The following is a 26580-nucleotide window of genomic DNA, read 5'->3' as shown; positions in this document are numbered from 1 at the left end:
AAAAGACTTTTTGTTCTTTTACATTCCTTTAAAAAAATGTCTTTCTGTGTCAAAGAAAACAATCTTACTGATTCAACATTAGCTTTAGTACTTTAAGTCCATTTTACCTTCTGTTCCTTCAAATAAATAGATGTAATTATACTGAAATTTAAGATTTTTCAAAAAACTTTAATACAAAATATGAATAGTCTTAATTTTACACTTAACGTGGTCATAGTTGTACCAAAGTGTTTCTTTTTATTTTAATTGTGTAGAAAGGGTAAACATTTTTCTCCATGAATTTAGGCACTATGATATGGACGATACTTATGTAAAATGTTCTTGCAGAGTAAAATACCAAGTAAAAAGGGAATTCTAGCAATAAAGACAGATAGTTCTTTGATACAACTACCTGAAGAAAATATGATGTTTTAAATTTTGTCACAATTTAAATATCTCAGCATACAAATATTTATTATTACACTAGTGTACTCATTACATTTTTGTTTTATGCTCTAGGATATTATTCTTTATTGTGTAAGTTTGGTTCTGGACCTAAGGAAACTTCACATTTTAAAAATGATTTATGTAAACCACTTTTAATGGAAGGCAGAAGATAATGGAGTGAATTTTTCACATCACATGAAGATGTCCACTGAAAATTCTTAGATCTTTTTTATATATAAACTGTGAAGATTACGTTAGCCTTTTTTGTGTTTCCTTTTCTTTTATTTTAGAGAAAATAGGAGCTCTTGGAAGATAAATTTTATAAAGAGTAAGCAGTAATATAACATTTAAAGTGAAAGAAATTTATGTGACTAATGTTTCCTTTATCATTTGCCCAAGTTCCTTTAACAACTATCAAAAATTTTATTGAGGGCTGTCATGTTTGCATGTACTATTTTGTGCACAAAGAATACAGCAGGGAATGAAAAAGAGTTTCCTGCTTCATGGTGCATACAATTTAGGAGGGGAGATGGAATCAAAGCATATTTAAAATAAGCAATATTTTTTTATGAATATACAATTTTCTTATTCAAAATATCAATTTTCGGTATGTAAGTGGACTTTCATAGGCTATACACATAGCTTTGGCATATTTTTCTGTGCTATCACAAACCCAGTTCAGCCTGTTCTTCTGACAGGCCTCTGCACTGGTGCATGTTGGAAAGGAAGTCTACTCTCATCAGAATATCTCCTGTCTGTTTGCTCCAGGCTGATGAAAATTACTTAGACTCTGATTTTAAAAAAATACTTAAAAAAATATGTAATGATATAATTGGCAGCACATTTACATGATAGGGGACAATTAAAGATTTCTAACTTCCTTTCCACTTTAAATAGAAATTACAAAATGATGCCCACAAATCCACAATTATTGATTTAAAAAAGAAACTGTAGAGTTTGAAATATCTGCACTTTATTATAAAAGCTCCAGTGAAATGAAATGAAAAACTAAAATATGATGGCATGTTTATAACATTGCTTTTAAGAATGAGGGACAGTATATAAGTATTTTTTTTTATATCTTTGTAAGTAGTTATACTTCTGGGCAAATTTTTTACAGCTGTATTTTTATTACTTTTGTGAGGAATTTTATTTGTACCTCTCTACCAAACCCCAAAATTGTGTTCTGGGATGTAATTATGGGCAATTTTTAGTGCCTGCTTCTAAGACTGATAAAACAACAACAACGATGACCAAAAAAACCAGGAACAGAGGTCAAAGACAGAACTATGATGTAAAAAACAAATAAACAAAATAAAATGTTTTAGTAAATAATTGAAGGAATAGTAATGATATGTTTGTTCAAATATTTTAAAGACAGTCGTATGTGCAGTTGAACTAGACATATTGCTTACTGTGGGTGATAGTATGAGAAAAAAGTAGAAGTTACAAAAATGCATAGACTTTCCAAGAATCAAGGATTATAGATAATGGAATGTGATAAATTCCAAGTGAGAGAATGTCCAGTCTCTTGAATTTCTCTAACATAATTAGCAAGGTCATCAGTGTCTCAAAGAAAATAGTTTCATTTGATGTGATGTTATATTAGAGGATCTTGAATAATCTGTGTTACTCTGATATTCTGCCTATGCTGTGAAATTAAATCTTTGAGTTAATATTTGGGGGTGGGGAAGGGGTGGTACTGAACCAAAGTTGTACATCAGAATCACATAAGGAGCTGTATACACATATACCTGACTGAGCCTTACTCCCTGGAAGATGACTGAGCCTCACTCCCAAAGTTCTGACTGAGCCTTGCTCCTAGATATTCTTAGCCAGTGAATCTTTGATAGGGATTAAAGAACTATATTTTGAAAATCCCCAGAAATAGTTCTTGTGTGTATGCCCTCTAGAAATTCTCAATCTTTGAAAATACTATATTTCTTCCATTACAAACCCACCCACACACATATACACCAACACACATAACACACACAAAATATTTTTTAGAAAACTTGGGGGGCGGGCCCAGTAGCATAGCCATTAAGTTCCTGCACTCCACTTCAGCGGCCCAGGGTTCACAGGTTCGGATTCCGGTTGCGGACCGACACATCACTTGTCAAGCCATCCTGTGGTGGCGTTCCATATAAAGTAGAGAAAGATGGGCACGAATGTCAGCCCAGGGCCAGTCTTCCTCAGCAAAAAGAGGAGGATTGGCATTGGATGTTAGCTCAGGGCTAATCTTCCTCACAAAAGAAAAAAAAAGAGAGAGAAAATTTGGTATGATCCTGATATGCAATATAGCTATACATAGAGTAAGATACATAAAAGGAATTCGTTTGTATAACCCATGGATTCCTAATCATGTTAACTTGGGTATTCCCAGTTCATATAAATTAGAGCTTAGTGAATTAATATAGTAGCATTGATTCTTTGTTTCAATTCCTGGATTTACCATTTACCTGCTATGTAATAGCAGGTAAATTGATATATTTTTCAGACCTACAGTTCCATCATTTATAAAATTAGTCCCCGTCAAACTTTAACATTTTCTTATTCTATAAATCTCTCTGTTGACTCAGTAGATAATCATATATTTAAGATACAGTTTTTATTCTGATGCTAAGCCCTTTTAAATGCAGATATTTACTATTTTTCAGTTCATGATTTTCTAATAACTTAGTATAGTGAGGCAGTGTGTTTGCAATTTCCTTCTTTTATATAGCTTTTCCATATAACTCAATTATAAGAAAAGCTAAGATTACTTTGGTAATATCTTCACATTGGAAAAAAAAATGTCAATTTCTGATTGTAGAGAAGAATGCTCAAGAACATATTCCTGGCACCTGTAGATTTTAATGCCTGTAGTTTTTTTCTTTCCAGAGATAATGGGCTTTTTTGAAGGATTTTGATTTTGAATGACATTTTTAAGGTCTACCTAATGCATTTTTTCATACTAGTATTCTGAGAGCAATATTATAGGTCCCTGCTGGGCAATAGGCAAAATGGATACTTCTGTTCCCCATCTGATGTAGGTGGGAGAATATAATTAGGCATGTTGGAAATCTTCCTGGGTGCTTCTGAGTTTGCTGAGAGGTAGGTTTTCAATCATTTCCAACTTTCTGAAATTTCTTTTCCAGCCCACAGCTTGAATAACAATTATCAAAGAAGTCTAGTCATAAGTTCAACGTGTACATTTAAAAACTATTTTTGAGAAAATTCTAGGAAATATTTAAAAAATAAGAACATCATTGTTCCTTTGAAAAACATCATTTACTAATGAACAATTATTTTTAAATACATCATGAGAATTTTCACTTGAAAGAAACTGTCATCAGGTTTGTAAGATGATATGATAGTAGTTCACAATTTTGCCATAATTGTTTCCGGGGAAAAAGTTATTTACATACTGAAAGTGATTTTTGTATGGCTTTGTAGCAGAAAATATTTTTTTTCTTGTGTATACTGTATCCTACATGCAGACTTCAGTTGGTATTTACTTCTTCTTATGAAGTAATCTGCTGCTACCTCTGAAGAAAATGTAAAATGATATAACTATAAAGAAATACGGAGCTATCAATGATTATTAATAGACAATAAATTTCCTGGTATATGTAATTTTGAATTATTTATGTGATATTTAGTGGATAATATTAACTAAATTAAGAAACAAGATGAAATAAATTTGAATGAATTTCTATACAAATAGACACAGTATATCTATGAAAATATCTCTATAAACATTCTAATAACTTGCAGAAAAGTAATACATTTGATGGATTCCATTTTAAAGCTTAAACATGGAACAAAAGCAAGTGCATAAAAGAATGTTAGTTATACAATGATTAATAGGTAAAACTGAATATGTTTTAATGAAAATTACCTTAGCACAGTTATTTTAATGACTTCGTGACTCATGGATTAACAGATAATAAATTTAAATAAAATATATTAAACAAAGATCTTCAATAATAACTCTGATCAGCCATCTATTGAATAGTTGTGTTTATTGAGGAAAATAAAAAAACCCTTAGATGAGAATCTTCCTTGGCTATGATGTTGTATTGTCATGACCTATATCTTGGAGCAGCATCATTGCTGTTGTTTTGTAATCCACAAAAGTTCTTGTCCATCTTTCTAAGTCTTTCATTCTTGGATGCCAGATTATTTTTGGATGCATATTTAATAGCATATCTACTTATAATAAAAATGTATTAATACTCTATCAAATATATAGAAAAATATATAATTCTAATATTTGTGGTTCCTACCATCTTTCCCCTGGCCCAAACCAACCATCTTGCTCATTTCTTTTAATCTCTAGCTTAAATTTCATTGTCTTTTACTATAATTACTTTCAAGCTTTCTTTGCTTCATGAAATCTTTCTGGCAAAATAGCAGTCATGGTTTAATAAACCTCCACACCCATTCTACACATGCGGTAGGACGCTGAATTTAGCTGGAGAATAACTACGATCATTCCGAATGGTCTCTCTTGAAAATTGTGATGCAGAACCTCATGCGTGCTCTTTGTGTTGTGTGGCACTCTTCCCACACTTTCCTGGCCCATTTGCTTGCCCTGTTTTAGATAACTACCTCATATATTTCCTCTGTCCTCAAATTTACAAACCTCCTCTATCTCCCAAAATATTAGCTGATGATCTCCTTTCTCTGTTACTAAGAAAATAAAAACAATCTTAAGAAAACTTTAACAAATTCCTCCTACTACATCTACACTCATTTGTAGCTGAACCTATATGTTACCATGATTGAAATATCTGAGTTTTTATGTGGCTACTTATTCCCATCCTCTCTAACATATCATGGACATCAGTCCAATCATTCATCTCTCTATTCTCAACATTTCTTTTTACTCAGTAACTTATTTATCATTCCCATCAACATTAAAAAATATTCTATTATTTCTCCTATGGTATAAATTATAATATAAATATATATATAATATAATTCATATATAACATGTATTTTGTGTATATATGTTTTATGTATATAAAATATATACATACACACATATGCTTCATACATGTGTATATATTTATGTGTTTGCCTATAAACAGATGATAGATAGGTAGATAGGTAGATAGATAGATAGGCAGATAGACAGATGATAGATAGATAGATAGATAGATAGATAGATAGATAGATAGATGATAGATACATAGGCAAATAGATAGGTAGCCACCACATTTAGCTTCCAAATCTTATCTGATCTCTATTCTCTCTTCATAGCAAAATTCCTTGAAAATGTTGTTTAAACTTGCTCTCTCTAATTTTCCTCCTCTGATTATCTCTTGAATATACTCAAAGCAGGCTTTGACCCATCACTCCGCTGAAATTCTCTTGCCAGTTTACCAGTAAACTTTCCTTCCTTAAACTTAAATTAGCAGTCCTCACTTTTTTTTTTCTGCCTAGCAGCAGCGCTGATCCAATTTAATAATCTCCTCTGCTTAAAGCATGTTCTGTCCTGGTTTTTCTCTTACCACGCTTCTCACTCGTTTCAATCTCCTTTGATGAGTCTTTGTCTTCTAATGAACCTCTAAATGATCATGGGCCCTAGTTTGGATCCACACTTCGATTCCCTTCTCTCACTGCACTTATTTCCTTGGTGATATCATCTAGTCTAGTGGCTTTAATTGATTCCAAGTGGATTCAGTAAACTCCAAATTTCAAACATGGACCTCTCCACTGAACCCTAGTCTCCTATATCCAGTGGTCTACCAGACAGCTCCAATTGGGTATTAAATAAATATCTCAAAGTGAAAATATCCCATCTAATTTTGTACATTATCTCCGCTTTTGCTTGTCCTTCAGTCATCCCAGTCTCATTAAATGGTGACTCCTTCCTTCCAGTTATATAGGCTAAAATTTTTGGAGTTATCTTTGACTCTTGTCTATTATTATACCCACCTGCAATTTTAGCAAATCCTAATAGCTCTATTTTTAATATATTAAAAATTTGATCATTTCTCAACACTCAACTGTTACTGCTCTGGTCCAAGCCATCATAATTACTTGCCTAGTTTATTGCAATAACTTTTTAAGTGGTCTCGATGCATCCACTTTTGTGCTCCACCCCCATTATTCTCATTCAATAGCTAGATTGGTCTATTTGAAATAAGGCAAATAATATCACTCTTTGTTCAGAAGCTTTCGATAGCTTCTCATATCATTTGGAAATCACTTCTATTACCTACATGGCTCTACATGATAGGCCACTCTTCCAATACCTATCATCTCCTCTTTTTCCTCATATCGTACTATTAAGATCAATTAATTTCTGTCAAATAAGATTTCCCATTTCCTCCATCAATCTTTTGGCATTGCAAGCTTTTCAATAGTGTGCGTACTTGATCCATCTAGAACACTATCAGAACTCTTTGATATACTGATTGCAGTTTTCAATTACTTTTGAGTTTGTTGAGAAAGTCTTTGACTGCCAAACTGAAGTCTGTATGATAGACTATTAATTTTTTTGTGTGTGTGTGAGGAAGACTGGCTCTGAGCTAACATCCATTGCCAATCCTCCTCTTTTTGCTGAGGAAGCTTAGCTCTGAGCTAACATCTGTGCCCTTCTTCCTCTATTTTGTACATGGGTTGCCACCACAGCATGGCTTGATGAGTGGTGCATTAGTCTGTGCCCGGGATTCAAACCCGCGCCACCGAAGTGGAGCGCACAAACTTAACCACTATGCCACTGGGCCTGCCCTGATAGACTATTGATTTTTAACAGGTGTTAACTCTGAGTATGTTTAGGTTAATTGTTGAATTATTCTTTAGGTAAACTAAGGATAAATTGCAGACCACTTTCCTTCAATTATAAAGTTCAAAGCCAGTTAAGAGCTTAAACTATGTACAAAACACTAGAGCTGATTTACTGTGTGGATATTTGTATTCAGTTCTGAAGTTCACTGGAAACTATCCAAGTCCATAGAAAGAACCACTGGAATACTGAGAAATGCTACTTTAGTAGTGTGGTCAAATTAGTTCTAAACTAAAGATTACTCTCAACTCCCCTAACAAAATTTAAAAGCCTCAGAAGAATAAAATGGTTTTCAAGTAATTTGACAGTGTCTCAGAGAAGAGACCAAACATATTTAAAGCAATAAAAAAATACAGCACTCAAAATGTGTAATTCACAAAGTCTGGCATCAGTAAAAAATGATGAAGTATATGAGGTCCATGAAAATATAACCCATAATAAGGCAAAACAAATCAATAGATAGAAACAGATCCACTAATGACATAGATGATAGTATTAGTAGATAGGAACATTAACATATCTATTTTATTTACATACACTGCGTATGTACTACAAGATAGAAAAAAGGATGAGCATAATAAGGAGAGATGTGGAAGGTATAAAACAGACTAATCAAAATTCTAGAGATTAAAAGAATGTCTGAAGTAAAAAAACATTTTGGATGGTATTAGCAGCAGATTAGATACTGCAGAAGAAAAGATCAATGAAATCAAAAACAGAACAATATAACCTATCCAAATGAAACATAGATAGGAAAGAGTCTAATATATTCTTTGAGCAGTCCTGTATCTTTTTCATGCTCTGAGTAAGTGTTGACCAAGGAAGGCTCAGAACAGGACCTTTATTTGTCCTGTTAGAGAGAGCAAAGAAAGAATCTTCCCCAAATACTTTGTATTTCTTCATGTTGTATTTTTTCCCTTATAGAACATCTTGCAGGGATTTATATGAAGACATACTAAAGAAAAAGAATAATGACTATAGTTAAAATTTATTTAATATATACTATATGTCAGGCATTTTTAAGCATTTCATATAACATTATTGTACTACTTCCAGCTGGGTATTGTGTTCCTTGCTTTTAAAAAAAATCTTTAATTTGTCTATAATTTGAATTAGATTGGCATATTGCTTAGACACTGGTTACTCTCTAACATCACTGATTATAATAATATTTATCATGTACCTTTATCATTTGTCAAATACATTTATAATGTGTTTAGCACTGTGCCTGGGTAAACTTATGCAATTCTAACCAGATGTGGGGAAAAGCAGCAAACGTTATATGCTGTGTATGTCAACTTGTACTGTGATAACTCTGCCAAATAAAGACATCAAAGTCTCAGTGGCTTTCAATACAAAAATGTATGAGTTTGTAAGTAGGCTGCAACAGCATGCTTTAGACTTGAATTTGGGTTCTGATCTGTTCTATATGTTCTAATAATTCAGGAAACAGGATAAAGGAACACATTCCATCTTGGATGTGCTGTTTAAACAATTCCATGGTAAAATGTAAGATGTAATTTTAAAACAAAGATGAGAATAGTATTGTGAAACCCCATGTATCTATCGCTGATCTTCAATACTTATAAATATTATGCCATTTCAATTCTGATATTTTTAATATTGCACTTCATCTGTTTTCCAATAGGCTATTTTTGTGTTAGATGGCAAAATATTTTTAATTTTGAATTAAAAAAACATTGAACCAAACACATGGCTTTTTCAAAGCCTCGAAACAATACAGTCAACACTTAGTGATTACTCACATTACTTCCAGAGCTGTATGGTTTAATAACATGATATCAATGTTCACAAGGTAAATTCAATTCTGTGGCATAAATCATCGTAATACATCTGACCATCTTATAATAAATGTTGGATAAGAAGGATTTCAGAGTATAAGGTGCTTCATTCTTTCAAATCTTTTTTCTGTGTTCTCATTGTTGTGTCACGTGAAACTAAATTTTACCTCAAGATAGAAATATTTTTAGATCTGAATATCTTCTTGGCTTCTTTATATCTTATTGATTTTTTAATAAGAAGTTGTTCTTACTTTCCTTATTTTCCATTATTGAAGGATATACAGGAAAATTGGGAATCCAAAAACAACAGTGATGATCCTATTTTTCCTAGTTTCTTAACCTTGGAGAAAACAATGAAGTTTTACAAGGATTGATGGCTTGAATCAGTGGGATTTTCCATGTCCTGGCTATCTACTCTCGCCCAAACTTCTGGCTTGAATTCACATGTTCTGAATTTGCTGAAGATCCCTGCTACCAAATATTTTGTTTCGGGCCAGCCCAGTGGCATAGCGGTTAAGTTTGCGTGTTCCGCTTCAGTGGCCCTGGGTTCACTGGTTCGGATCCTGGGCGCGTACCTACTCACAGCTCATCAAGCCGTGCTGAGGCAGCATCCCACATAGAGGAACTGGAACAACCTACAACTAGGATATACAACTATGTACTGGGCTTTGGGGAGAAAAAAGAAAAAAAAAGAGGAAGATTGGGAACAGATGTTAGCTCGGGGCCAATCTTCCTCAAAAAAAAAAATATTTTGTTTTATTATCTTCAGGGTTGATTAAAATTGTACACACACTCACACAACAAAAAAATAAATATCTTATCAGAGTAGCTGACAGTTATGCCAAAATTATGGTCAACCATACTACAAGCATATTCACCTTATTCTAATTTACTTTCTTAGAGTTCCAATCACAATGAATAAGCATAATAAGTAATAGTGATATCATAGACATGGAGTCAGGTTACTTTATATGGCTTTGACTAATATAAATTTTGGGGATGTGATGCATAATCATTAGAATCCTACAAATTTAAAACCACTGAATGGTAACACAGAGCTCACGTCCATGTAAAGCCGACAAGACGGGTCTTTGATACCAAAGTTATGGCACTTGAGCAAGGACAGTCATTCTGAGGAAAAACAGGGTCAAGGATACATCCAATCCATTCACAAATGTCATGGCAATTACAGACAAATTCAGTATCTAGGGTTTATTAGTAGTATTTTGGATGAAGTAAAGTATAAATTTCATTATTCCGTGATTTAATCATTTATATGTGAATTCTTGGTTTATCAGCAGTAATTTTGCTTTTCTATAGTAATTCTTTGTCCTAATTTTAATTTTGTCCTTTACTGAAATCTTGCCTATTTTTCATGGGCAAAATAGTATAAATAATTGGCATGTGGTTCATGGGATCGTGAGACAAGTCTAGCAGCGATAATGCACTGTTGATTAAGAAGAGGACAGGAGAGTTATTATTTCCCTTTGAGATAGAATATGTATAGAATGCCTTTGGACATCACAATGAAATGGATGTTGTGCAAACTCACATACTTATCACTTAGATCTGGATATCAGGTGTGTTGTGCCAATTTGTTTATCTAGTACTTAACAGGTACTAAGCTCTTTGTAAATATTCACTAATCTAATCTGCACAGGAAAACTATGAAGTCTGTATTCATACCTATTACACAGAGAGAGAAACTGAGGTAGAGCTAAGTTAAGCGGTTAACTCCAGGTAACAAAGTTATAGGTGGCACAGCCAGGATGTAAACTTATCTAGTCTGGTTCTGCTGTCTATGGTCTTAACTACTAAGTTATGCTAAAGTAGGGAGTACACCCAGGCAGTAATATAAAATATTTAGGTGACATTCCACATGATCCACAAAACCAGGATCATGACACCTGTCATATGGAACCCATGTAGTCAATATTTTAAAAAAATATAAATCTCTGAAAGGTTTATTATACTTTTGATTTTATTATTATAACATTTTAATTTTAAATAGTTTAAAGTAGTGAATATATAATATGGAATAGAATGCATGCAGATTATCAAAATATGTGTAATTATAGTAAAATATGAATATGTGCATATGAATATGTATAATTATACATGTATATATACACACAACAATCTACTAATGATAGATAACATTTCCCATCCAGAGATCTGTTACAGAAAGCTGGAAATATTCTTTTCCTCCTTTCTTTCATCACCACCTCCCATCCAACCATTCACTAAACACTGTTGCTTCCTCTTTAATATATTTCTGGAATGCACTCACTTCCTTCCACTACCACTAGCTTTTCCCAGCAATCATAAGTGCAGTATGTTTCCAGTGGGTCTCCCTTCCCCCTCTTAAATTCATACCCTTGCAGCATGAGTGATCATTCCAAATAACAAATGCATTCATCGTACTCCTCGACCTGAAGCCTTTCATTTCCTTTTCCAGTTGCTCATAGAACACCCAAATCCCTTCCCTTGGCTTTAAGTTTTAGCAATTTTATTTACATATATTTCATATATTCACAGGTATACAACTAAATGCCTTTTAGTATATTCACAGAGTTGTGCAGTCATCAACACTATCAATTTTGGAACATTTTCATCACCCCAAAAAGAAATCCTGCCCCTCTTGGCATGACACCCAATCTCTTCACCACCACCTTCCATCCACCTGCCAGCCCTAGACAACTACTAATGTATTTTCTATATCTATATATGTGTCTATTCTGGAAATTTCATATAAATGGAATCATTCAATACGTGGCCTTTGTTACTAGATTTTTTCACTTAGCATAATGTTTTTAGGGTTCATTCTTGTTGTAGCCTGTGTAAGTACTTCATTTCTTTTTATTAGCAAATAATATTCCATTGTATGGATATACCACGTTTAGTTTATCCATGCATCAATAGATGGACATTTGTGTTGCTTTCACTTTTTGGCTTTATGAATAATGCTGCTATGGACATTCATCTACAGGCTTTTGTGTGGACACATATCTTTAATTCTCTTGGGAGTGTAATTCCTGAGTGATATCATAAACTCTATGTTTAACGTTTTGAGTAACTGTCAGACTTTTTATCCAAAGCATCTGTGCCATTTTACATTCCCACCAGCAATGCATGAGGGTTCCAATTTCTCCACATCCTTGCCAACACTTGTTATTATCTGTCTTGTTGATTATAGCTATCCCAGAGGGTGTGAAGTGGTATTGTGGTTTTGATTTGCATTTTCACGATGGCTAATGATGTTGAGCATCTTTTCCTGTTCTTTTTTTTTTTTTTTAACTTTTTCTTTATTGCAGTAAGATTGGTTTATAACATTGTATAAATTTCAGGTGTACATCATTATACTTCTATTTCTGCATAGATTACATCATGTTCACCACCCAAATACTAATTACAACCCATCACCACACACATGTGCCTGAATTATCCCTTTTGCGCCCCCCCCCCGTAACCACCAATCCAATCTCTGTCTCTATGTGTTTGTTTATTTTTGTTATTATCTACTACTTAATGAAGGAAATCATATGGTATTTGACCTTCTCCCTCTGACTTATTTCACTTTGCATAATACCCTCAATGTCCATCCATGTTGTCACAAATGGCTGGATTTCATCATTTCCTATGGCTGAGTAGTATTCCCTTGTGTATATATACCACATCTTCTTTATCCATTCGTCCCTTGATGGACACTTAGGTTGCTTCCAAGTCTTGGCTATTGTGAACAATGCTGCAATGAACACAGGGGTGCATGTATCTTTACGCATTGGTGTTTTCAAGTTCTTTGGATAAATACCCAGCAGTGGAATAGCTGGATCATATGGTAGTTCTATTCTTGATTTTTTGAGGAATCTCCATACTGTTTTCCATAGTGGCTGCACCAGTTTGCACTCCCACCAGCAGTGTATGAGAGATCCCTTCTCTCCACATCCTCTCCAACACATGTTGTTTCCTGTCTTGTTAATTACAGCCATTCTGAAGGGCATGAGGTGATATCTCATTGTGGTTTTGATTTGCATTTCCCTGATAGTTAATGATTTTGAACATCTTTTCATGTGTTTGTTGGCCATCTGTATATCTTCTTTGGAGAAATGTCTGTTCAGGTCTTTTGCCCATTTTTTAATTGGGTTGTTAGTTTTTTTGTTGTTGACATGCATGAGTTCTTTATATACTTTGGAGATTAAGCCCTTATCAGAAGTATGGTTTGCAAATATCTTCTACCAATTGTTAGGTTGTCTTTTCGTTTTGTTGATGGTTTCCTTTGCTGTGCAGAAGCTTTGTAGTTTGTTGTAGTCCCATTTGTTTATTTTTTCTATTGTTTCTCTTGCCCAGTCAGACATGGTGCTTGAAAATATGTTGCTAAGACCGATGTCAAAGAGCGTACTGCCTATGTTTTCTTCTAGAAGTTTCATAGTTTCAGGTCTTACTTTCAAGTCTTTAATCTATTTGGAGTTAATTTTTGTGTATGGTGTAAAGTAAGGGTCTACTTTCATTTTTTTGCATATGCCATCCAGTTTTCCCAGCACCATTTGTTGAAGAGACTTTCTTTTCTCCATTGTATGTTCTTGGCTCCTTTGTCAAAGATTAGCTGTCCTTAGATGTGTGGGTTTATTTCTGGGCTTTCAATTCTATTCCATTGATCTGTGTGTCTGTTTTTTTGCCAGTACCATGCTGTTTTGGCTACTATAGCTTTGTTTTTGAAATCAGGGAGTGTGATTCTGATTGGTCTTCCCTTGACTTTTGAGACTCCTTGTGGCAGTGTCTTGTCTGTCTCTCCAGCTTTTCATCTCTCATCCTTCTTCAGCTTATATTGGATATGCCAACTCCAGTGAGCTTCAGTTAACTCTAAACATGCCATTTTCCCCACTAGTCCAGTCCCAAGTAGTTCCCATTTCCTTCTTAACTTTTCCTCTTTCTTGCTTGGTCAGGGCAAACTCCATGGCTGTGTGATGTGCACAATTGCATAGAGCCTAATAATCAGAAGGGCCCTGTGTTTGGTTTAACGTGATGCTGTGGTTGTCTTGAAATTCATAATAACTTTTGAAGATGAGTCCCTACATTTCATTTTGCAGTGGTCCCTGCAAATTATGTAGCCAGTCTGGTGCCTTGCTTATCATTATTTCTTATCCTTCTAGTCTCAGTTTAGACAGAAATACCTACAAGAAATTGTTCCTCACCTCTGTACACTGTATTAGATGTTCTGTCTGAATTTCATCTATACTAGCCTGTATTATGATTTGTCCTTTTTCCCTCTAAGACTTTTGACCTATGAGACTAAGGCCTTTGTCTTTCTTATCCATATTCCTGTCCTCAGAACCCAGCATAGTGCCTGTCACTAGCTGTGGTACAATATGAAGTTTGACCACATAGTTATGGCTCAGGTGGTGATCCATATAACAAAGTAATTCAGAACATGAACTCCAGGGCCGGGCAGTCTGGATTTCCAGCTGCTATCAGTTATAAGCTGTGTGTGACCTGAGCAAGTTATCTAATATTTCTGCACCTCAATTTACTCATCTTTAAAATGGGGATAATATTAGTCCCAATCTCATAGCAGTTTTATGGAGATTATACTAATAAATGTAAAACATTTAGAATAGTGTCTACCTACCATTTATTATTTATGTTAGCTTTTATCATTGTTATATTCAATTCCAATTTCTAGAATAAATTATCGACTATACATGCAAAGAGTAAAAAAGGGCATTAGAACCTAGTGAAGAAACTATGTAAGTTAAGAAGTTTTATTGCACATATTACTCTTTATTACACCAATTTACACTGCAAGGGGGAAGGGTAATTGTACAAAAGTTCAGTTCATGAAATCAAAATAGGAAGAAAATTAGGAAGCTGGATTCAAGCCCAGAGGCAAGAGAAATTAATGCTAAGAGCAAATATATGAATCTTATAAGGAGGGAAGAGAATCTTTCTGTTTAAAATTCTTTGCGAAAATTTACAATCAACAAATCCACTTAACACGATGTTAACACAATATTGAGAAGTTTGGGAAAATTAACACCAATAACCTTTGGAGAGCATTTGTTTTCTTGTTTACATATTTAGCAGTTATGCCTTGATGCTACCTCTAAGTATTTGAAGATGAGTTTAATTTACATTCAATACGGATATAATGTCATTACAAATAAGGGAAACAGAATATATAATGGGGGGGTGCCATTTTTTTATGTGTCTGCATTTGCCTTGGGTTCTGCATGCATTCTCTCTTTAGCTGCCCAACATCGAGAGATCCCACGTGCCCTCTCTTCTATGTACCTGTTGGCTTCTCTCAGTTCTTTCGTATGCCTTCTGGGGGCGTATGCCTGGAATTTTCTCTACAACACTGTGCCTTCTTCATCACTTTTAGATCTCAAATCATTCTTCAGTTTATCAGGAAACATACCTCTGACTCGACCCCACCCCTCCAGTGACCTACCTCCAACATGAAACTATGATGTTCCTACAGTACTTTTCAGTTTATTTGTGTTATATTTAAAATGTAACATCTATCTTCTCTGTGAAACTTTAATTTGACTAAGGGTAGATATTATTCTACTTTGCTCAGCATGTATCCCCAGTGCTTGGAAGCTTATTGTAGAATAATTGCACACAAAACAATTGTTGAATAACTAAGTGAGATGATTCACGATTCTCTCAAAATGCCAAAGGAGTCAATAACTTCAAAAAGGTTCAAAGATATCCATATAAAGAAGAAGAAAGATAAAGAATACTGACCACCTCAGATGTGGATTGGATACTACAATTGGGCTCTAACTTTGGTAATAATGTCTAGTCAGGTAAGGTCACCATGATACATTATATAATTTTAGATGTCCCACAATTAAAATAGACAACAAAATATTTATGTTGGAACTAAACTCAAGAAGGTAGTTATCACATAGATATTTGATTAAGGGATTATTGCAAGGACAGTAAACTATAAATAATCATTTTATAAAAATATCAAAATACTATTCAAATAAGCAGTTCTTAAACTGACCTTCTGAAAAGGCAAAGAATATAATATCAAATCAAATTTCAGAGAGTGCCTTTCTGTAAAGGATAGGAATAATAATGTACACTCAGACACTTTACTTTCTCATCATCTTACTTAATGCAGTGATAGAACCTGAAAATACTAGATGGACAGCTAATATGTCCATTAACTTGTCTCAATCAAATATCAGATGTCTTAAATGAATCTTCAGTAGGTGGTGAATCACAGCCAAGATATAAATGAATTTTCTTTCAGAAATGTGTAATGTGTTTTTGTAGCACAGAGAGAGATGTCCTTTGGAATGTCAGATATGAGAAGGAATTACTTTGGTCTTCTAGTGTAAGTATTTGAGACAAACGCATAGTGTGCATTATTACAGAGCCAATGCCAAGTCTGAAAATGACTTATAATTTCCCAGGGAATCACACACCTTCCCAAAGAAATTCTGTTCTTCCAGAATTTCTGTTAATAATTTCAGATACATTGCAAGTAACTGTTAAATACCCACATTTTTACTAATAGCATGCTAATTTTATATACACCAATGGTTTTTTACAAGTCAAAAACCATATCATTTACAATAAATATTAACAAGAGGACCTGTTTAGTTTTTGAGGGAGGTAAATTTACCCTTCAATATTGCAAAAGAACAGTATTTTTTCTGAATGGAAAAATGAAGAATTTGCATCATAATTAGAGTATTTTGTTACATTCTAATAAAGATATTAAATGCAAGTTTTTAACCCATAGTAAATAATAGCTGAAGGATTATATTGCCTTTGCTCAACTACATGTAAATTTCCACTATAACTTAATTTGCTTTGTAGTAATATTAGAATATAATGGTCCCATCCTAGGTACTAGTTCAGGTGACTTTCACATGAAGTACCATGAAAATGTTGTCACATTTGTTCAACTATAATATCACCCTACAGGACAAATTCTGAAGTTCCAAGAAGACCAGAAAAGACAATATGTCCTAAGAAAAGCATGCGGTTCAAAGAATTAGTAATTATAAATAATTTACATATTTATACACACTATATATATTAATTATGTATATAATTAATATATATAATTATATAACATAGTCATAGTCAACCAGGAACTGTTTTAATGTAAATTGATATTTGGCCAAAATTTAAAGTAATTTACATTCCATTTAAATATGGAAGAGATAAAGGGAGAAAGATGTGAGACAGGTCTGTGAAGGGTACTTACAGAAAGCACAGGATATGCATGAGAGTACAAGTCATTCAAATTAATTGGAATCTAAATTAAGGGTATCCAAATTGCCAAGTGTGCTTAGACAGAGAGGTGATGCCGTATGGAAATGGATACTATATGGAAATCCATAAACGTCAGGCTGAGGGACTGAGGTTTTCTCTGGGAGGCGATCCAGTTTTATTTATGATTATGGAGCATAGGGGATGTGAAACCTTCATAAAGTTGTTATGAGAATTAAAAGTTTGCTTTTTAAAAAAGCTTATTCTTAGCTACACAAGAAATAATTTCTGCAGCTGGAATGATGTTTTGCTAGAGAAACATAGGAAATAACATAATGTTGATGGCTTTTGCAGAGTCAGGGAGTCTTTTTTGGTCACATTCAGCCTGACTGTGATTGTTCTTTCTGAAATCCGGAGACGCCTGTCAATATCCTTCCAACTCAGCAGCACAACCAAAACTGTGTATAGGAGAGATGGAGAGCAGATAGATCTACAGCAACACGGTTGCTGGAAATTGAAAATGATAATGTAGAGCAAGATGCTAAACTGAGATTTCTCATCATTTAGAATATAAATAGATAAATAAAGACTCAGAAACTAATCCAAGACCGAGGACAGGTATAGCAAGGGCATGAAAAGAATTAGTATCATTCATGGAAAGATACTACAAGATCTACATGAGGGGAGAGCAGGTGATGCTGAGTGAGCGGGTGATGCTTTCAGATCTGCGCATTCTGGATTGAAATACATTAATTAAAGGGACATGCCTTGCCAGTGAGATATCTGGTTCTGAAGCTCCAGGGGAAGAGGGATCCTGGCTGGAGAAAATGACTAAAGATCAACAGTGTGTAGAGATGAGAGTGCCTAAGCGGAGTACACTGACTGAAAAGAGACTTGAATCCAGCAGAGAATTCAGGGGCCTCTAGGGAGAGAGAAGACTGCAGGCAAGATCAAAGAGTAGTCAGAGAGGGGAAGCTGAGAAAAATCAAAGAGTGTGGGTGTCTGGAAAGCCAAAGGAAGTCAGTGCATATGGAAGGAAGGATAGTTCAGTAAGATCCAATGATGAATGGAGGTGCAGTGAGGTAAGGACCAAAGAGTACGCGTGTAGTTATTGAAACGTAGTTAGTTACCTGTATAGCAAATTGGCCATTTTCCTTTTGGGTTTACTTATTCTGATTTTAACTTCTGTGAATTCTTGCATTTTTTTTTTTTCTTTTCTCTCAATTAAGTGAATGGGTTTGGCAGCTGAACATCTTAAAAATTGGCAGAAGAGAATGCCCTTCTGCTTGAAAACCTCATCTTACTATTTTTTTTTAGCAATACTTGGGAAATGGGGAACATATGTTTGGCCTAGAAATCCTGATCTAGGTTGCATAATACATCCCTAGCACATTTTTGTTTCTTTGTTTTTGAAGACCATTTTTAGTAGTAAATAAAATATGAGTGACTGATATGATTATATAGTAATAATATGTCTATATAAAATTAAAAAGCAAAAAAGTAATTATATTTTGCCCCAATCAACTTCATGTTTGAAAAAGAGCTTTAAAATAGTCTTATGATATTAATAAAGGAAAATAATTAAGCACCAAGTTTTAATAATATAAAGTGCACACATGTATTGACATATTTGAATTTTAGTCATATAGAAAATTAAACAACCATTACATTGTTACATAATAACATACATATTTCAAAATAAATGTATGGCATACAATATTTTTTGAGGCACTAAAATCTCAGATATTGAAAAGAATCAATTCAGTAATAAAGTGCATGTTTCAAAAGAATTATAAAATGCTAAAGTTTCACTATATTTCCTGACTGTACAAACTAAAATTCAGTAAGTAAATTATCTCTGTTTTAATATGTCTGCTATAACGGTATTTAAGTGATTTAAGAAAATAATTCTAGGTATGCTAGTTATTTTGCACGCAAGAATCCTTATTTGAAATATAATCAATAGACTATTACATTATAAGCAATTCCTTGATTTGAGTCAATGTTCATGGAGTAAGTGGTTAATCATTTCCGTATTGTTTCCATTGACTTCTTAAGGATGAATTAGAGAGTGCTGTATTTTTAATAATTTATCTATGATGCATCTGATACCAATTATGCTTATGAGCAGTGCTGTTGCATTCATTCAAAAATGAGAACTATAAATTACTTTTAAAGGCTTTAATTGTCATAAATCTTGACACATTTTCCTTACATGGTGAAATAGGAGACTAAAGTACAGCAGGAGTATCATTGTCATCGGTAGGTTTTAGCGAGAATTGAATAGGCCTTGTTGTTGTTTTGTTATGTTTGCAAAGAAGATAATTGGAAGCCAACAAAACCCTTCCTGGAAGAACATGCAAGCTGTTTAAAAAGCCAAGAGCATACTAAATAAAAGAGGCTGATAAAACATGTGTCTAAGTTTTTACTACAATGTCAGTGTCCCTGTAAGCAAGTAGGCAGGTAAAATAAGCCCAAAACAGTAAATCGTAAATACAGAAACACTGCTTTTTGGAAAAAAAATTTTAATGCAGGTAAGAGTTTATTTTCATTTACTGTATATATGTTAAACACCATATGTTTGAACGTCTTACACAAAACAAGCGTAAAATCTTTCTTTTTCCTGAATCGGTGTAAACAGAGCCCAGATGGCCGTATCGAAGTCAAAGGGCAGCATGGAAGCTCGTCACTGCACATTACAGATGTGAAGTTGTCAGATTCAGGGAGATATGACTGTGAAGCTGCAAGTCGAATTGGAGGGCACCAAAAGAGCATGTACCTTGATATTGAATGTAAGTTACTTTCATTTTGTATGTTTGTTAAAATAACTTTTTCTGCTTTGAAAAACATGAATTTTTGTAGGAAAATCACAATACATACATAGTTAGCGTTTCAGTATGTAATGCATAGCTTCAGAATGAATGTAGCCATTCAAAGTCGGTTATTAGAGACATCTAGTGGATGATCTGGGACTTTTCACAATGCTGTATATTTAATGGTCTTGAGGTTGCTTGTCCTGAAAATTGTGACTGTTTTTTGCAACATTTAACTCAAAACACAATACCAACTGAACTATATTAGTTACCAGTAATCGGTCAACATTTCCTTAGATTTTTATCTGTTTATTTATAATATTAATGGTCCTGTGTCTCATATATATAGCGAGAGTTTTCATTTCTTATTCAAGCTGTTTTGTTGAGTTATTTTAATCCTCATAAGATATGATATAATATTTGAAAAACAGTGGAATATGTCAGCACTTATATTTTATCCAAATGGTATTTATTGCCTACAAGTGGGGACTATGACAGAGAGAGTTGTTAAATAAATATAAAGATATTCATAACTATGTTAGTTTTGGAAGTTTGAGAGCTAGTTTAAATGGAACCTGCACATAAATCACCATAAGTCATTGCATTTTAGGGTAGTTTGGGATACGTGTTCATAAAAAAGGAAGAAATTTAGCGTTATTCTCAATAAATATTCAGGAATTATCAATGTTAGAGGCTCTCTGATGCTTGAAAGGACATAGCTGCCTTAGTGGGAATGTATAAGATACTCTTATTGACAAAATGTTTCTACTGAAAAATTTCTAGTATATTAATATTGATAGAATGTGATGGTAACTTAAGCAAGATGTGCTTTCTTATTAAGAATGCCTTTAGAAAGCAAATATTTCTCAAGAACAGGCACAAATAATCCATATTATTTTACATATTCATAAACCGTGCTTGTCAAGGAATTCATGGAGAGACCAGTTAAACAATTCTAAAAGAATGGATTATGAAAGATATTCAACAGTAGAAGGCACTTTGATTCTATTGCAAAATACTGATTTTTCTTGCTAAAGTTAGGCAGTTTCCAAGAAGGTCATTTCATTACTGTCATACGTCTTAAAAAACATGCAGATAAACAAAAAAGCCTTGATATTATTCACGACAGAGAAGGAAGTGACACTAATAACTTATTTAACATGTTTTTTTTTTTTCCTAATACTGTTTTCTACTATTTTCCTATTATCATATGTATGTTTCTTTTTCAGGTCAACAGCATTTGTAGCAAATTATAAACATTTCTCCAACTTTTGTTGTTTATAGTCAGTAATTCAAAATATGTATTTTAAACTAAAATTTACTTTATAATTTTTTTTCTTTTCTTTAATGTGGATCTACATGAACAACAATTTAAAGGTGCCAAGATATGATGTATGTTAGAACTGCCCAACCAGCTTAAAGGGGAAGTCCATAGAATACCCTAGCCTCTTCCCACTGTCCTAAAAAAGTGCTAGGCATCATATTCTCTTAAACTTAATATTTAGGGCTTTTTCTTTTGCACTTTGTAAATATTTAAGAATGTATTTGACATATCATAGGATTATTACTAAATTTCTGTTGTACGTACTCTGGAGAGTGGAGCTCATGAGAAATGAGCATTGTTGATATTTGCAAAACACAGGAAGGCAGAGGGGCTCGTGCGGGGCAATATGATGCTAATATGCTAGTGCTAGAATCAGTGCTAATTAATTGTGTGACCTACATCCCTGCGACTTCAATTTCCCTGTATATAAAATAAGAAAGTTGAAGGAAGAGATTCTTGGGACTTCTTCATACTCAGCTACCTGAAAAGGCTTTTACTCAAGCATAGCCACATCCATCAAACGTGCCCTAGAACTTCTGAATTATCCTCCATGCATGCCAACATAGATGTTTCAGTATGAAATAAAGTAAAAGTTAAACTAAGATCTATAATTTTTATATATATATATATTTTAGAATCTCATTGAAAAGAATTTAAAAAGCCATACTAGCTCAAACCTAGGGTCTTAAACTCTTAAGATAAAATGTGCTGAATGACTGTGGCCACAGAGGTGAATAAAACACAGGTCCTGCTTTATTAGGACGCTAAGATCAGCAGAGATTTAAATCAAACCTCAAGATGAATTCAAATTTCAAAGTGGTAGGTGGAGAAAAATATCAAGATAATGTGAAATGCTGATATATAATGACATGAGATTTTTAGTTATCATTGATTTCAGCTAGGTAGAAAATAATGGGATGAACAAATGATTGTATATTGCGGTATGAATTATTTGCTCTTGTCATCTTTTAATAACATGAATACTTTAATACAGGAAAAAAACACTTAAGATACTCTGTTTTTCAATGACTGATTGCTAACAAAGTACAAAATTGCTTCTGCTCACAGATGCCATCCTGCTTTGCTTTAAAGGTTTTTATTTTTTTTTTGTTTCTTTGTTTTTTGTTTTTTTTTTTTTTTTAAAGGTTTAAATATTGGTCGGCCTGTTTAATTTTTCTGGAGTAAAAGTTTAGAATAAGGCTCACCAGCAAATTATATAGTATTTCTTATTTAGACAAGATTAAAAAAAACTTGTTTTGTAAAAGAATAGTTTGAGAATTCTTTGAACATTCCCTGAGATTATTGTTGCCACAGTGTTGATTAGAGGCTGAGTAGGTATGTTTCAAAAACAATAAAATCATTTTTTTCACTATTAAACCATTGTTTAAAAAATACTTTTTGTCTTGTTTTGTTGAAACTGAGTTCAATGGCTCTTAGAGCACTTGATCAATTTTTTTCAAAATTAAATGTGTAAATTTATTCTACTTTAGTGGGAATAATTAGAAAAATAAATATCCTCTGTTTTACAAGTTTAAGTATAGTTGGAATACAATACCCATATATAATGTGTAAAATGTGATCGGTTTTGACATATGTGCACACTCATAAATCTGTCACAATAATCTAGATAAAGATTTCCATCACTCCCAAGAGTTTTCTGAAGCCCCTTTGTGTTGTCTTCCTCCTTTTATCCTCATCTCCAGGCGACTATCAAGCTACTTTCTATCACTGTATTTTAGTTTGCATTTCCAAAATTTTATATATGTGGAATCATGCATATAATGTATGTATGTACATTATTTTTATTTTACATATTTGCTAAGCTCTTTTATTCAGCATACATTGATATACGTATGTGTGAATCACTGATTTATAATAATTTCTTCCTGTTTTTGCATTGTATAGGTAAAATAGAGTGTGTATATCTAGTCACCTGTTGACAGGTGTTTAGTTGTTTTAAGTTTTTGGCTATTATGAAAAATCTTTTGGGAACATTTTTGAACATTGTGTGGACATATATGTTCTTTACTCTGGAATAAATATTTTTCTTGGTTTTCTTAAAGTTTGTTTTTGAAGAGCAAAAGATTTTAATTTTGCTGAGGTCCAGTTTACCAAATTGAACTTATGTGTGATATTGTTCATGTTCCACCCACGAAATCATTATCTAACCCAAGGCCACAAAGATTTATGCCTATGCAATTTTTTTTTTCTGGTGAGGAAGATTCACCCTGAGCTAACATCTGTTGCCAATCTTCCTCTTTTTGCTTGACAAAGATTTGCCATGAGCTAACATCTACACCAGTCTTCTTCTATTTTGTATGTGGGTCACTGCCACAGCATGGCTGCTGATGAGTGGTGTAGGTCCACTCCTGGGAACTGAACTCCAGGCTGCTGAAGCAGAGTGCACGGAACTCAACCACCAACCCATGGGGCCGGCCCCTCTATGCTTTCTTTTTAATGTTTTTTCGATTTAGATTTTGCCTTAAGGTCTACAATCCATTTGAGTTCATTTTTGTGGAGTCAGTATATATTATTTTCCCATACATATATCCAAATTTCAGCACCATTTATTGAAAAGACTTTCCTTTTTCTACCTAAGGGTTTGCTAATATTGATGATCTTTACAATGTATTAGCTTTTGGCTTCATTAATTTATTTTCTCTATCATATATCTTTTTTCTTGTTTGTTGATCTCTGTTTTATTTTCATTATTTCCATTCTTCTATATATTTTGGATTTACTTTGCTGTTGGTTTATAGATTCTTGAGGTGGAATATTAGGTCATTTATTTTAGATATTTCTTACTTTCTAACATAAACATATAAAACTCCAATCTCTCACTAAACAGCACTTTCATTGCATCGCACAAATTGTGATACCTTGTATATTTGTTGTCATTCAGTTGGAAATATTTTCTAATTTTTCTTGTAATTTCATCATTGGTTCATAGTTACATTTATAAGTATATTTTTAACTTCCAGATATTTAGCATTTTCCTAGATATTTTGCTGTTATTTATTTCTAATTTAATTCAATTGTGCTTAGAAAATACTCTCTGTTTGATTTTGATTCTTTTATATTTATTGTGATTTGTTTTATGTCCCAGCATATGATCTATCTTGGTGACTACACAATGTGTACTTGAAAAGCGTATGTATTCTGCAGTCATAGGATGTTGTGTTCTATAAATATCAATTAGATCAAGGTGGGTGATAGTATTATTTAAATCTTCTATGTATTCTGCAGTCATAGGATGTTGTGTTCTATAAATATCAACTAGAGCAAGGTGGGTGATAGTATTGTTTAAATCTTCTATGTCTTTACTGATTTTTTTTTTAAGGAAGATTGGCCCTTAGCTAACATCTGTTGCTAATCTTCCTCTTTTTTTTTTTTCTCCTCAAAGCCCCAGTACATAGTTGTATATCCTAGTTGTAGGTCCTTCTAGTTCCTCTATGTGGGACACTGCCTCAGCATGGCTTGATGAACGGTGAGTGCCCAGGATCTGAACTGGCAAACCCCGGGCCACCGAAGCAGAATGCGCCAACTTAACCACTACGTCACCAGGCTGGCCCCTCTTTACTGATGTTTTTGTGTAGCTGTTCTATCAGAGTGAGGGTGTTAAAATCCTCTATCATGAATGTGAACGTTTTTATCCCCCTTTAATCCCGTTGGTTTTTGCATCATGTGTTTTGAGGCTCAGTGAGGCAATGCACATTTATAGTTTGTATGTGGTATTGTATGTATTGTGTGTTGTATGTTGCACATCATGAGAAAGCAGTATTTTTTGGAAAAGACAATAATGCTGGGAAAAGTAGAAGGCAATAGGAAAAGAGGAAGATCAAATGTAAGATGGATTGACTCCTAAAAGAAACCATAGGCATGAGTCTGTAGAAGTTGAGGAGGGCTGTTGAGGACAGGATGTTGTGGACATCACTCATTCATAGGGTTGCCAGGAGTCAGAGCCGACTTGACAGCATCTAACAACAACAATGTTGTATTAGTTTCCTGTTGCTGCTATAACCAGTGATTACAACCTGAATTACTGTAAACAACACAAATATCTTACAGTTCTGGAGATCAGAGGTCCAAAACAATTCTTACTGAGTCAAAATCGAGTGTCGGTTGGGCTCTGTTCCTTTGTGGAGGCTCTAGGGGAGATTCCATTTTCTAGAATCTGTCCACATTTCTTGGGTCATGGTCCCCTTCTGTTTTCAAAGCCAGCAATGGCAGATCAAGTCTCTCACATGACATCACTCTGACTTTGCTTCCTTCCTCACATCCCTGTCTCTGACTCTCCTGTCATTACATTGGACCCACGTTGAATAATACAGGACAATCTTCTCAGCTCAACATCCTTAACTCAATCACAGATGCAAAGTCCTTTTCACCATGTAAAATAACATGCTTACATGTTCTGGAGATTATGATGTGAATATCTTTGGGGGTTCATTATTCTCTCTCCCATATATGTCTTCCTCATGAATTATTTTATTTTATTTTCTCTACTAATCTCTTTGACTTGATGTATTTTATCTAATATTCAAATAGCTTCTCAAGCCCTCTTATGCTTACAGTTTGCGTACCTTTTTCCATTCATTTACTTTCCTCCTTTTTGTATTTTTATGTGAAATTAAAATGTGTCTTTTTAGGAAGCATATGATAGAATATTGCTTTTTCAGCAACTCTGTCAATCTCTACCTTACAATTAGAGTGTTTAAACCAGGAGTTGGAAGTAATTGGGTCAGGTAATAAATATTTTATATTTTGCTGGGCCTTATTATGGTCGCTGTCACATTTTAAAGAGATGTACCATTTTTTTCTCTTACAAACAAAGATATAAAAAAACATTTTTAACTGTAAGCCACACATATAAGAGGTTCTTGGACTATGTTTTTATGTTTTGCCCAAGGGCATAGTTTGCCAGCTGTGGTTTAGACTCTTAAATTTAATGCAATTATTGGTATGCTTTCATTTAGGTTACAATTTTGTTTGTTTTCTACTTTTTCCCTCTGTTTTTTCAAGTTCTGTTCCCATTTTCTTGTATTCTTTGAGTTATTTGAAAATTTTAATATTTTATTTTAATTTATATATTGGCAATATCTCTTTGGTTTTTGTTTTGTTTTGCTTAAGTGAACCTCTAGGGATTATAATAATATACAAACCTAACTTTTCGCAGTCTACATTGAGTTAATATTTTTC

The 26580-nt window shown here is 33.6% G+C and overlaps 1 protein-coding gene across 2 annotated transcripts in view; it reads left to right on the top strand.

Moving 5' to 3' along the window:
* NCAM2 (neural cell adhesion molecule 2) overlaps positions 1 to 26580 on the top strand; it is a 488709-nt gene that overhangs the window by 329925 nt on the left and 132204 nt on the right. For both annotated transcript variants that reach the window (XM_087418188.1, XM_087418189.1), the window contains exon 9: positions 19886 to 20036. In XM_087418188.1, coding sequence (XP_087274314.1) covers positions 19886 to 20036 — 151 coding nt within the window. The remainder of the gene's footprint in view (positions 1 to 19885; positions 20037 to 26580) is intronic.

This window comes from Ceratotherium simum, chromosome 27 (assembly GCF_057802395.1).
Source record: "Ceratotherium simum simum isolate JZ-2026a chromosome 27, ASM5780239v1, whole genome shotgun sequence".
Taxonomy (NCBI): Eukaryota; Metazoa; Chordata; class Mammalia; order Perissodactyla; family Rhinocerotidae; genus Ceratotherium; species Ceratotherium simum.
This window is presented reverse-complemented; position numbering and strand designations above follow the sequence as displayed.